Source organism: Rattus rattus, chromosome 12, assembly GCF_011064425.1.
Source record: "Rattus rattus isolate New Zealand chromosome 12, Rrattus_CSIRO_v1, whole genome shotgun sequence".
NCBI classification, from domain to species: Eukaryota; Metazoa; Chordata; class Mammalia; order Rodentia; family Muridae; genus Rattus; species Rattus rattus.
Genome location: NC_046165.1, coordinates 3,265,719 through 3,279,516, shown reverse-complemented (window position 1 = coordinate 3,279,516; position 13,798 = coordinate 3,265,719). Strand labels below are relative to the sequence as shown.

Sequence of the window (13,798 nt, the reverse complement as noted above, 5' to 3'; positions counted from 1 at the left end):
GAAGGGAAGGGAAGAAATTATTAGAGAGGGCTGAACAAGCCTCATGAACTGATCTTGAAGCGGGAAGGCAAACAGTGATGGGAAGACATGAGGCGGCTAGACGTGCTTAGCATGTGGAGTGGGTAGGCCAATGTATAGGGCATACAAGGGACGAGGTGGCAGAGGGACCAGAGAAGGAGAGAGCGGAGGAGGCCAGGGATGCTAGCATCTTGCTCTGGCCACACTCCACTTCCCACCTCTCCTCCTGCAGAGGAAGGAGGCCCTTCCTTTCCTAACTGCAGTAACAGTATTTCCTGTCCTCATAAAAGGCTTCAGCTACCGTCTCTGGATGCTCAGATGGGGACCCCCTGTCAGGGGAGAAACTGCATTAATTTTAAAGTTATATCAGGAAGGTGGATTTGACTTTGGTAAAATCCAAAGCAAGACCTTCTGTTCATTTTCCTCAGCATTGGAACAGGACAGGGAGGTCATGTGTCATACTGTATTACTTTGCTCCGAGAACATATGAAGGGAACACATGCGAAAGGCCACCCAGGATAATGTCAGAGCAGTGAGGCTGGGGGAGATAAAGCTCACAAGACTCGAGACAGAAAAATGAATGCTACCAACCTGGACCCTCTTAGAATACTATTTAAGGGGGAAGAGTGGCAAACAATGGGACAGTGTGGGAATGTGTCGCCACTCCCATTTACTGAACAGATGGAATTAGGCTATTAATAGAGCCAAGGCTCAAGGTTTATTGATTGATTCTATCTTGGTCAGAATGCAATTGCCCAGAACTGGATAGGTGGAAAGCACTGGCCATTCTTCTAGGGCACCCGGGTCCCCCACATCCACATGACAGCTCACGGACGGCTGCATGAAGTCCAGTTTCAGGGGAGCTGATGCCCTATTTGGGCTTTCACAGCAGTGCATGTACACAGCAGGCATGCGTACATGTGGGCGAAGCACACACATAAAATAAGAATGAATATATCCTAAAACATTTCAAAGAAGAAATGTGATTTTCCAAAGGTATCCTGCAGTATGACACTGTCAGAATGAAGGGAGAGTGTAGTGGGCTGAGTGAATTCCCTGAATTCATGTCCACCAGGAGCCACAGCATATAACCTTACTTGAAAATGGAGGTCATACTGGGTGGGCAGTAAATTCAGTCACTTGTGTCCTCACAAGAAAAAGGGGTGGGTTCGCAAAGACTGAACACCACTGGTAGACAGAGACAAAGTGGGATGACCACCAAGACCAGTAGCTGCCCTGTGGCCCTGAAGATTCCTTGGCTTTGACTGTCTGTTCACATGAGGGAATAAAATTCCACCGTCCTAAGTCAGAGTCCACAGCCCTCTGGTAACAGCCCTAAGCAGAGATGTCGTCACCAAGCCTGCTTACGTACACTGCCCGGGTTCACGGGGAAGGGCGACACATCCCTCACGTTGATCCGCTGGACGTTTTCAATAAGCAGACCAAACAGAGGCAGGTAGAGAGTGGCTATCCTTGCCTGGTGACTCTGGAAAGAAGATACACATGGTAAGTGTGTCCCCTGGCTGAGCACTGGATGGCAGGCGACGTGACACTGGCAAGAGAAAAGTCTGGGCCCTGTTAACAGGATTCATCTAATGGGTCGTCTCCTTACAGCACTTAAAATTAACATTTATCACCCGTTCTTCCCTCCTCTGGGGACTGCTCACCCTTGACGTGTATCTGTCATCAAAAGAATGCTTGATCAGAAGGTTCTTGAGCACGCTGACGGCGATGACACGGACCTCCCGGAACTCCTGGAGCGCAGTGCCCACCTCCCTTAGTAACAGTCCCACCAAGAAGTGGTTTCTGCAGAATTCGTCCGTTAAAGAGTAGTCAAGCTGGAGATCTGAGAAAAGGCAGACGGGACCCAGGATCGGGGGGTTAGGGGGGGTCCACTGGGCCCATCCTGTGTGCGGCTACAGGTGATAAGACTGCCTCACACAGGAAAACGGGCACTACTGCAAGTCTGCTCTACTCCTTAACACATCAAATCCTTCCAGGAGCCCCAATCAGACACAAACGGCTGCCCTGAACTTTGAGTGTGGAACTGGTTTTAGCGCCAATTTTTAGAAGATACAACAGCAATTATATTAAAAATGTTATTAACAAATTTTTTTTAAAAAGAAATGAAGTTATTGCACTAACAGAAGTAGAGATCAATTTAATAAAAGCACATCATTAAAGAGAGAATTAATACAAATGACTGATTTAAATGTCATTTACTTTGTCAGTTCAGCTATCCAGTCCCTGGTTATCAATATCAATGCCTTTATGGCCACAGTAAACTCAATGCATTTTAAATGACACACTAGCGCATGGGCTATTTATTCTGCCTTCACTGAGTAAGAGAGTTATTTCTGCATCTTTTCTAAAATGTCCTCCTTAAGCTAAAACTGAAATGTACAAAGCACCACCCACGTCATCACAAGCGATGCTGAGGAGGGAGGCAGACAGGGATGCCCTTGAAAGAGGATCAGTCAAAGCAGTTGCATACACGTCCCCCAAAGGAAGCACCAAGTAGGACTGAGACAGTATGCTGACACCGTTATCCAGGAAGTCCTACGGATCTCCCTTTGACTTCCAAAGCCTTTCTGACAGGTCCTTGTAAGTCTTCCCGACACACAGACAGAAGTCCCTACAGAGCATGTCAGTAGAAAGGAAGGGTATCTGCTTCTCCAGAATGATCGTGTTTAGCTGCTTTTTTGAGTACAGTTTCTGCAGGCTAAACTCTAAGGCTGGGGCTCCCCTAAATCTCTTAGGGAAGAAAACGACTAATGGTCTCTGTGCCTGGTGCGGAGCCTGGCACATGACCCCAGCAAACCGATGTACAGAACTCACTCTCCTCAGTGAGGCTGAAAGCTCGCTGAGCTCAAGTCCCTTCAGACTTAGGGGGTCCAGAGCAGCTCATGAGACTCAGCATGCAAACACAAAAGCTTACGGAAAAGCCAGGCGCCTGAAGCTCTTGTAGCTTCCACAGACAAGAGCTGTGCAGGTGGTGGGATGTGATCTGGGGGTGAAGCACGGCTTTGTTCTGTCCCCTGACACAGAATGCTGGGGACTCTAGGCACCTCAGGAGCATGTCTCCTGGGTTGTGACAGCATACAAGCCACTGGGCGGCCGCTTGCATTCCTGTCTTTAATGGAGGAAACGCAAGTGCAGCCTCTGCCCCACACCTACCTACAGGGCTGTCATTTGACTCCACAGTTGGTGGAAGAAAAGCTAATTTATGAGAGGGGAAAGCAAAACAAAAATAAAGGCAGTAAATAAGACAGATTCCCGTTATTAAAGTAAAATAAACTTAAAGTGAAAGCAGTTGTGGTGTTTTACTTCTGATGAGCCCAGAAGGCTTCAGCCCTGCCTCTCATCTGCATGGGTTGGCTCTGGGTTTGCTGGAAAGCCAGTGTCTACAGAAGATTTTATCGACAGTTTTAGAAACGTAAATTACATACACCCCTCATCCATGAACAAAGTCAAACTACGGGCTGGCATTTGAATCAATACTTTTCTTATTTAAAATGGTACGGTTCTTTTCATTAGAAGAGGAATCCATGCAGGGACAGGTTACCTTGGTATCTCTGAATTCTTCCTTTCCCAAATGGCATCGGCAAGTTCAAAGGTATATAGTGTTCATGGTTGCACACCACACGGAGAAACTCAAACTTGTACTCAAAGAGGGTCTGCAGGAAGAAATGCTTAGACGTGAAAACCTCCCTGGATGCTGTAAAGAAGATTCTAGTAAAGTGAAGATTCTAGTATCACAAGTGAAGGGCATGGGCATCTAGTGCTGGTTCCTTCGTCCATGGGAATGAAGTGCTGTTTCTTTACAGATGTTGGATGGCTGCAGGGATTTGTGTGAAAACCAAACACACTTCATTAATGCCTTCAGCAGACTTTAAGGCATTTAGTGTTTATGCTCCTCTATGTCTAAAAAGGGTTTCAAGTAGCTTATAGATTTAAGACAGTAAAAACAAAACAAAACAAAACCTCTCAGTTAGTAAGCTGAGAGGTAATAAAGGAAGACAATTCTCTTGGAAAGATCATATAGTAATAAGGTCGCAGTAAATGATCTGTGATCAATAACACACAGGCTTTGGGTTGTCTAGTTGTTAAGGCATTCTAGGTGTGATGAGAAAACCCCGTCAGGCAAGCCTATTTCTTACTTGATCCCTAACACGTCATGTTTATTCCCACAGATGAATGCCAGCGTATCCAAGAGGGGAATGAATGTGCTAAGGAACAAAAAGACAATTCTGAGAGAGCAGGTAGATTTCCAGACGTGAACGGGCCAGCTAGACTCAAGCCATGGTGCCCAAGAGCCACGCTACCTTGGGGTCCCCAGGAGCAAAGCAACTGATGTAGTTATTGATCTGCTTGAAGACGAAGCCTCTGTCCATGAAGGTGAAGCATCTCTGGGGAAAAAAAGCCAAGAGCCATTAGTTCGAACCCATGAGTTGTGAAACCTTGGGTTCTAGTGTGTAGGTTATGTTATCCTTTGACACACACACATACCCCCTTCTGTCTATGGAGGACTGAGGACATCTCTGTGCTGGGAGCTCCTTAGAAAGCAGTGTCCCCACAGCAGGGGGTCCCTACCTTGATGAACACGGCCAGGCTGTGATTGGCATTCTTAGATGCTTCTGGGTTATCTCGAAACTTCTGTGTGATATGTGGCATCAGCATGTTCACCACGGTTTCCACGGCGTGATGGTAGGAGGCCGGAAATCTCTGGTTTCGCAGTAACTGAAAGGGATCCAGACCCAACCTTTATGATGTTTTAGTTATCATACTTAGGGTTGGGGGTCCAAGTCCATAAAAATAGAAACGAGCAAACCAAAAACCAGAGTTCCGATCTAACGCGAGTGAAATTGAATAAAAAGTGAGATATACTCTTCCTAATGCGGTCTAGTAAGTTCCCACACACTATTTCATCAATACTTTCAAGATGGAAATCTCAAGAAAAAAATTACCCAATTTTAAAAATCAAATTATAGTACGGTATTTGAATTTATATTTTAAACATGCTCAAATATGTCAAAGACCTTCTTTGACATGATGAAGAGGATCTTGGTAGTTCATACAAGTGAGAACAGAAATTCTGATCTAAAAGCTTTGGCAAAACATAGGGGTGGGCAGGACCCTGCATTTCCTCTGGGCATCTTCAATGATGGCCACAAGCCAAGCATTTCTCAGACACTTTTTATGTTCTTTATTCACAACTTATGTAAGAGTATGCATGTGGAAGTCAGAGAGCAGCTATTAGGAGTTTTATTCTATTTCCACCCTGTGGGTCCCAGGGATTGAACTTTGGTCACCAGGCTTGATGGTTTACTCAATAAGATGTCTTTCTGGCCCTGCTCAGAAGAAGCGCTGGCTGGGCTGAAGCCTCAAGCATTCAAATGACACACAGCATTGAGGACTACACACTGCCAGTTTAAAGGGTGTGGCAGCCTTGTGCTTGCAAGTCAGTTTACATACGGATCATTCTCATTAGTGCATACCAGAGAGAGTACCCTGCTGAGCCATCAGCCTCATTACTGCCACGTCTCTATGTACCAGCCTGTGCACCACACACTCCTGGTTACTTTCCCCAATCCTGTTTCATCCTTATGACTTATTCTGCATGTTAAAGGGGCGAGGGGCCGTAGGAATGTGTGCTTAGTCATACAACTCAAAAGATTCACATGAGGATCTACCAGGAGTCCAAAGTCTTCTGCCACATAGGACCACACTTCTTTTTCCCTGAGTCCACAAACAAAGGGGGGGGGGGAGGCTCAACTAAGTTCTTAACCATTGGATTTAATTTGAACAGCCACAAGAATGGAGCACCCCGATTTATAAACAAGGAAGCTGATGTTTAACAGCTCATTACAAAGTCCTAGTTATCCTTTCCTTTGTCAGCCTCCCTTTTCTTTCCCTCTTTGGTGACTGTCAGACCCCTTTGAAGTGCAGGAGCAGTGGCTGCCCAACTAGACTCTACTTCCCAGTCTAACAACTTCGCATGGCCCTTGTGACTAAGTCCTGTCTAATGGGCTGCAGAGTGACAGATGTCTGCCACGCTCATCAAAGAAGCAGATAGCTTTCCTGTTCTTTTCTCTCCTAAGTCTGGAATCGTGCCGTGATGGAGAGCTAGCCATAACACCATGGGGGAGAAGGTAACAGACTAGGCTGGATAATCAGATAGGAGGTTGAGTCCTGCATAACCCTGGGGGGACAAGCTCTCCTTTCCAATCGGCTCTCCTACCTATCAGCTCACAATTTTCCAAAACAGAAAATCAGGTTTCCTGTCACATTTGAGCCACTGTTATCCTGGCCTGTTGTAGAACCACCAGGATATCACCAAGCAGTGGCACAAGCCATGTGGGAGAGGCTATGGCAAGCAGTGAGTTTCCTGGAGATGGCCCACTGTTCTGCATGGCTGTGATGGGTGAGCTCTGGAGGGGCACAGCCCAGAGACTTCATCCCATGAATGCTTCTCCCTGCTGATGTGCCTTTCCTGCCACTGTCACATGGCCTAGTGATTCCTGGGCATCAGCTCACCCTATTGGTCAGATTCCCTGAAGATCATCATGGAGATGAACTTTCATACATTAATGCTGTTTAGTGACTTTATGGAATTCCTGATTTGATTCAAGTAATTTTAGGAAGAAAATTTTAAGAGATGGCTTTAGTTGTTTTCCCAGAAAGATATAATAAAGTTATATCTTTATTATTTCAAGAATAGAATGTGGCCCCTCCTCATAGAACAGTAAGCAAAGGCTGCATAATAAGGAATACAATGAGCTTTCACAATTACACTGAGAAGAGAAATAGGCTTGGGACAAATTTGTGATCAAGGAAAAACATTCATTCCAGGTCAGGTCCAAGGATGAAGCCACACGTGATAAAGCCATGGGAAACTGTTGCTTTGAACTTATACCGAGCTTACAGAATGAAACACTGCTTTGAACTTACTGTCGACATCATTCTATAATTCCCTTTTGTGTAACATTTTATCTATGAGATAATTTTATAAAGAACTTTTGTCTAAGAAGGTATGAAAAGGCTGAGAGAAGTGTGGCTACTGGGGCTCAGACTCATCTACTGAGGAGGGGTGTGTGTGTGTGTGTGTGTGTGACTTTCTCTTTCTCTTTCTCTCTATCCTTTTCTTTCTTGCTGGCTACTTAAAAGCTAACAGTTCAAAGTTTCTCACTGGGCATTCTTGCTGCCCCAGATAATTAAGTTTCGCTTCTATCAGCACTATTAGGGCTGACCCTGTAAATCACCCCCTGCTATCATCAGGAGTGGGGGTGGGGGAAGGGAGGGATACAATTGGCTGCTATCAGCAGGGGTGGGGTGGGGTGATGTATGATTGGATGCTATCATCAAGAGTGGGTGGGGAGGGATATGATTGGCTATCAACGGGGTGGGGATGGGGGAGGGAGATGATTGGCTGCTATCAGCACTGACTCCAATCTCTGATGCCACACCTCACTGCCTCCTTTGGTTACCTGGATGTTGAGCTGGCTTCCCACAAAGCAAGACATACTTTAGATTGAAACCAGGATTTGTATCTTTCTGACACGAAACTGGGCATAATTTTATGCACTAAACACCAGGACTTATTATGAAGATTAGACATACTTGTGTTTTAATCATTTCAGTTCAAATCAACAGCAAGAACATGCCTCTAAAACACATACAAGAACCCAGTGAGGTAGGACCAAGTTATAAGAATACGCATTAAACAGCTCTCACAAACAGAACCTGCTTTGAAAAGTTAAAAGAATTTTGTTTGCTATGTACAACCAGTCACTCTGTCCTGAGAAGACAGAGCTAAGAGCCCATCAGCATCTAGAACCCACATGAAAGCCAAAAAATCATCAGGCAAGATGGCCAACCCTGGAAAAGAGGAGCCCCAGGAAATGCTGTGGGCCTTCAGAGCCGGGCTGACCCAACCACTACAAAACCAGGAAAAATGGAAAAAAACAACACGGACTGAGTGGACACCAGGTGACATATTGATATTGTCATTGAAAGTGGTCCTGCCACACATATGTGCTCCTGCTAGCACATAGCAGCACCAGCTACAAAGTATCCATGCAGAAAGAATATTAAACCAAGTGTCTACTTTTTATCTGCATGTGTGGAGGTAACGTAGGGAATAGGAGCCACATTCCTCAACACTGTGGAGTAACAATTGGCCAACCCTGGATTCAGGAAATTCTGCTGGACAAATAACCACAGTTTCTTTTTTTAAACATACACATTGAACTGAAAACAAACAAACAAACAAACAAACAAACAAACAGAAAGAAGACAGTTTGAGAATTAAAAACAAAAACAAACAAACAAAAAGCCCTGAATCCTAGCAGTATGTCAGCTAGATACAGAACATGGACTCAGCTGAGCCAACTGTAAAATGACATTTTGGGGACTCCTGAGGGAAGGCTTAATATAGCTTAGGTGTTAGACGATAATGGAGACTTATTGCTAATTTTGTCTCAGAGTCGTGTAGTAGTGATGTCTTTTAAAATGCCTTCCCCACTAGAGAGGACGCAGGGAGAGGGGGTGAGGGTAGAAAGCAAGACTTGCAAAACTGTTGCTAACTGCTCAGGCTAACCTGCTGTAACAATGAATCCATCACACCACCTGCTCTATCATGCCTCTTAGCAGATCTTTAAGTAAGTCTCTAAGTGTTGATAGGTGATAGACAAGTCACATATCCACCCACCAGCAATGCTGCTGTTAAGGGCCACTAGGGGCCTTTGGAGGCTACCGAATGCCCTTCTGGCAGCGACAAACAGCTATGGTAAGCAACTCTTTTGACAACAGAACAAACTGAGGCCTTTATACTCAGTAAGACACACATTTGGAGGGGAGAAAGTTAAGAAAGACCTAGGTGAGTAGATGCTTTTTATAAAGACGGCTATAAACTGAACTGAAAGGAAAAATAAAGCCTAGAATAATGGCTGGTGTGCAGAGTGGGAATGAATACCCAAGCACGGCTCTGTGAAGAAAGCCCCTGGACATCTTCTCAGGCAAGCAAAATCCTACTCCTTGTCCACAGCCTGGTGTAAGGTCTGATGTTACCATTTCTGTAGTGTCCCTACTGCCACCTGCTGCCCTAATGGATGCTGACTATAAGGGTTTCCTTATCTAGTACCTGTAGTGACAGGCCTAGACTCCTGTAGCCTATCCACTGTGCATACTCTGCTGTGAATGTGGTAGCTATGTGCCCTCCTGAGTAGGCTCTCCCTGAAGACCCAGACCCAGCCTTGCTGTCACAGCCCTGTGAACACTGTTGCTAAAACCAGGGATTTACAGTGTCAGATCACCTGGAACTGGAATTACAGTTGTGAGCCACTACACAGGTGCTAAGAATTAAGTCTGGGCACTCTGCAGCAGCAGCAAGTGTACTCCTACCTCAGACTTCATTTTTTTGAGTCATGGCTTTGCTTTGAAGCCCAGGCTAGGCTTGAACTCATGACCATTTTCCTCTTGCTTCCCCAGGACTGACCACAAGCATGCACCACCACAACTGACTAAATGCAGACGGTGCAAGTACAATGTTTGGCAAGTTTTGACAGGTGAACACAGTTGCATAACCACCAAGATCAAGGAGCCAGCCCCCTTCCTCTGTGCCTAGATCCTGACAATGACTGCTCTGTTCTCTATCCCTGTAATTTTTCCTTTCCAAGAATGTCTTAAATATAAATTAATTCATCCATGTAATCTTCTGGGTCTGAATTTTACTTCAATACTTTTGAGAGTTGCCCATATTTCTGCAAGAATGAGTATTTTGTTCTGTGTTATTACTAAGTGGTATTCCATGAGACTGAGTCACCTATTAATGTACAAACCATTTTGCTGAACTGTGGCTAAAGGTGGAGGCGTGTCCACCTTCCAGCCCCCAGTCAGTCAAACCACATCTTGATGCATTCGCTGAAGAGTTGGTACCAGCAGCAGAAAGCAGCTCCAGCAGATGGCCCTGTAGCTCCTCATCGGTGCACGTGACTGAGTCTGACTTGGGACCATCCCAGAAAGCAGGTGCTTGGAAGTTACAAGGAGGAGTTTTTGGGAAAGGCCACACGGCAGCAGGGCCAGCTGGGAAGTTCTCTGACTCGGCATCTGCGGATGATGCTTTTGGAAACTTCTTTTTATAACTTATGTTTAGTAACTGTAATTCCCTCAGACTTGCCTTCCACTTCCTTCCTCCCACGCTGTGTTAGGCTGAGTCCTGGCGTCCCACAGGTGTCTGTCCTTAAGAAGGGAGTGAAAAAGCTCACAGAGGTAGGATGAGTGTCCTAAGTGTGATTCTTTGCCTTCACGCAAGGAGAGAATTTTTATTTATGAAGTGCAGTAAGCACAGGCTGAAAGATGCAAAGACTGTGGGCTCCCCTCAGCCCAATATGAACATTCCTGTGACGGGCTGAATGCTGGCACCCGGGTTTCCACCCCTCGAGTGTTTCCCCTCAGCCCAATAGGAACATTCCTGTGACGGGCTGAATGCTGGCACCCGGGTTTCGACCCCTTGAGTGTTTTGAGTAGTTTGTTAGGTATGGAACACAGAAGAAAAGCATGAAAGGATTAAAGACACATCTCCTACCCTGAAACCACCCATGAACATTGGAGAAGAGATACTCACTTGGAGCAATAAGAACAGAGCACAGGAAGGTATTTGTGTGAGCCAAACAGGAGGCAGAGATGGAGCAGAGGTGAACTTTGCCTGGACCTCGAAGGATGCCAATATGGATACTCAGTGAATAGAGATGTTAAGACAGCCATTCCCAGCCCAGCCATGCTCCTCAGCAAGTATCCCCTCAGCGTAGCCACACAATACCCGTGCATGAGTGTGCACAGAGCTTTACTCACACGAGCCCAAACCTGGAAACAACCCAAACCCGTTGGCTGGGAAATGGATAGGTAACCTGTGGGAAGAGGCTGGGACCTCTAGCACAAGCCAGGCAGGGCTAAAATGGATGCTCAGAGTCTTTTACAGTGCCAGGAGGGGCTCCTAAATCTCTCTCCTCAGGGTCAATTATACTGTGGTTCCACATCCTTCTTTTGGAAGCCAGAACTCTCTTACAGACACAGCTGCATAGAAACTTTTTCTAAGACTTCTAAAAAAAAAAAAAAAATCCCTCTCTAAACACATTGCTTTAGGGCTAGGATACAATTAAGGTGGGGAGAAGGCTCTGCAATTCCAAAGACAAACATAGCATTGCTTAGCGCGGAGGTGTGGGGAACCCACCATAAGTCTGGAAAGGGCGGAGCACCTGCAAGTGGCTGCCTGCTGAGGCTGCTCTTGGCTCCACGGCACCTCAAGATCTGGAAAGATCATTCCCAGGGTCTGTCTACCCTGTGGTCATCTCTGTGATGAAGGGGAAGAGCTGGAGACCAAACGCACTCTCAGGCCACTGCTACCTCTGCCTAGCACCGAGAACAGACACAGGCGACTGATTCCTCTCCTGGTTTCCTAACGGTTGGAAGTGATGGTCGGTAGTGTGCACAGTTCTTGCACGCGTTGTCAGAAGTGCCCATGGCCTCCTGGATCACCTCTCAGGTGGCCTCTGCTGCAGCCCTCCGCCAGGAGGGAGCAACTGTAATTCCCTATGACAGGAGCTCCCTGTTCCTTATCACCCTGGTATTTTTCTCCTCCTAGGCTGGACCAACTCCTCCATGCACGAGTCCCACTATCGCCCGCTCCTCACCACGTGTGCCCTCCTCTCATGGTGACTGTTATGAGGGTAAGTGGTCACCAGGCTACATGTACATGCTCTACCTAAACTACTTTATTTTTATTACACTGAAGGGTTATTGTCAGAAGTACTCATGAGCAAAACCAATACATTTAAAATACAATCAAAGCACCATGGCCCCCGAAGCTGTCTCTCTTATTTATAGTTAAATAAAAAATCACCTCAGGGCTTTTTTTAAAGGTTGAACTGCATCCCCAAATTTGCATGTTGAAGATGAGTTTTTCCCTAAATGTTTGTTTGCTCTTGTGCTCCCCCTGTCTCTCCTGTGCATGCCGTAGTGTGAACGTGGAGGTCAAGGGACAACCTCAGACACTGGCTTTTGCCTCCACCTTGTTTGAGCTCACTACAACAGCGCTGGGATTAGAGACACATGGCTTTCCATGGGCTCTGCAGATTTGAACCTGGGTCCCCACATTTCCACAGAAAACATTTTCCCACTGGGTCACTGCCCGGTCTGTATGCTTAAGCTGGGGCACCCCTGAAATGTCCCAGTGGGGGATTATATTTGAGATAGGGTCTTTAGAGAAGAGACTGGGGTAAAGTGATGTCATCAGGGTGCGCATTAGTCCATTGTGACAGGTGCCACACAGGACAAAAACCTTTGCAGAAGAAGAAATTATCTGTTGGCAGAGTAGACACCTCAGAGAGGTCAACCCCACAGAAACTTTGACCTAGAACTTTCGGCTTAACTTTGTCAGTGGTCTGACCCAGTGACAAACAACAGTGGCAACAACAGAAAACCAGCCGAGGCTATAATCCTGCTGCGCTTGTAACATATTTAACTAAAAGGTGATACAATGAAATGGTGCGTGTATAAGAGCGCATACTTGGCTGTGCTGCCAAGGAGCCAATCTGCTTGGTTCTTCCTTGGCAGGCTGACTTGGCATGAACGCAGAGGGTGCATAGCTCGTGCAAGGCAAATGCCACCCCCCCACTCCATCTGGCATCTCCCTATGAGATAAAAATCCAAGTCTTTAAGTTGGATTGAAAAAGGGAAATCAAACAACGAAAAAAACCAAGGAAACCAACTGGCCAGGATCAGGTCCTGCTCTACAGGTAAGTATGGCTTCAGTTCTGGGCCACCAACCTTTTGTTCTGCTTCTAAGGAATGGAGCCCTTGAGTAAAAGACTAAGGTCTCAGTCCTTTGCCATTGTCTCCCAGGTCTGTCTGCCTGCTGCTCTGCTTCTCTGCCTCTCTACCTCTCTACCTCTCTACCTCTCTCTCTCTCCCCCATCTCTTTTTCTCCCCTCCCCCTCTCCCCTCCCCCCCACTTCCTCCTTCTCTCTTTCCTTCCTCCCTCCCTTACCCCTTTCTCCTTTCCTCCCTCCCTTCCTCCTTCCCTCCCTCTCTCTCTCTCATCTACAGAGCACATGCAGCCCTGCAACCGAAAGCTCTCACAGGTGCCTCCTGCTCAGTCACTGTCACACAGCTGCAGCATGGCCACAATTCACCGTCAGACACAACTCCCAACTCCTGCATCAGAAGCAGCTCTTCCAGTCATCAAACAGAGAGTGCCATTGTCAGTGTGTCCTACATTAGCACTCTGAACAAACCTTGAGCCTCAGAGAGCTCCAAGACCACATCCTAACAGTAATCACCAATGCAGGGGCAAGACCAATTGTGTGGGGATGAGCTTCCTGAGAACAGAGGGACAAAACATCCCAGTAGAACCAGGGGACAGGGTCAGAGAAACAAATACCCAGGTACCAGTAAAAAGAAGGGGGGATTTGAGACTGTACACCTATCCACCTGAATTGTCTATGAGGACCTGTTTGTTACTTGATTCTAGAAGACAGGCGGGCGCCCGGTGAGACTCAGCCATCTGTAGACAGAAATATCTGCGGTGGTTTAGACACTGAACACCCAACGACAGCATCTCACGTTAGCATTCAAACAAATGGTTCGAAAAAGCTATTTAAAAAATAATCGCACTTTTCTTTGGACTTAGTAGCCTTGGAGGTCATCAGGAACCAAGGCCTTGGACCTAGATTCGTTAGCACTCATTAACTGCAGGATCGGGAGCAAGTAATAACTCAAACAT

At 46.4% G+C, this 13,798-nt stretch overlaps 1 protein-coding gene across 5 annotated transcripts in view; it reads right to left on the bottom strand.

Moving 5' to 3' along the window:
• Dock9 (dedicator of cytokinesis 9) overlaps positions 1-13,798 on the bottom strand; it is a 256,367-nt gene that overhangs the window by 65,056 nt on the left and 177,513 nt on the right. For all 5 annotated transcript variants that reach the window (XM_032917515.1, XM_032917513.1, XM_032917510.1 and 2 more), the window contains exons 28-32: positions 4,612-4,758; positions 4,344-4,427; positions 3,584-3,695; positions 1,686-1,864; positions 1,391-1,504 (exon numbers count right to left, since the gene is read on the bottom strand). In XM_032917515.1, coding sequence (XP_032773406.1) covers positions 1,391-1,504; positions 1,686-1,864; positions 3,584-3,695; positions 4,344-4,427; positions 4,612-4,758 — 636 coding nt within the window. The remainder of the gene's footprint in view (positions 1-1,390; positions 1,505-1,685; positions 1,865-3,583; positions 3,696-4,343; positions 4,428-4,611; positions 4,759-13,798) is intronic.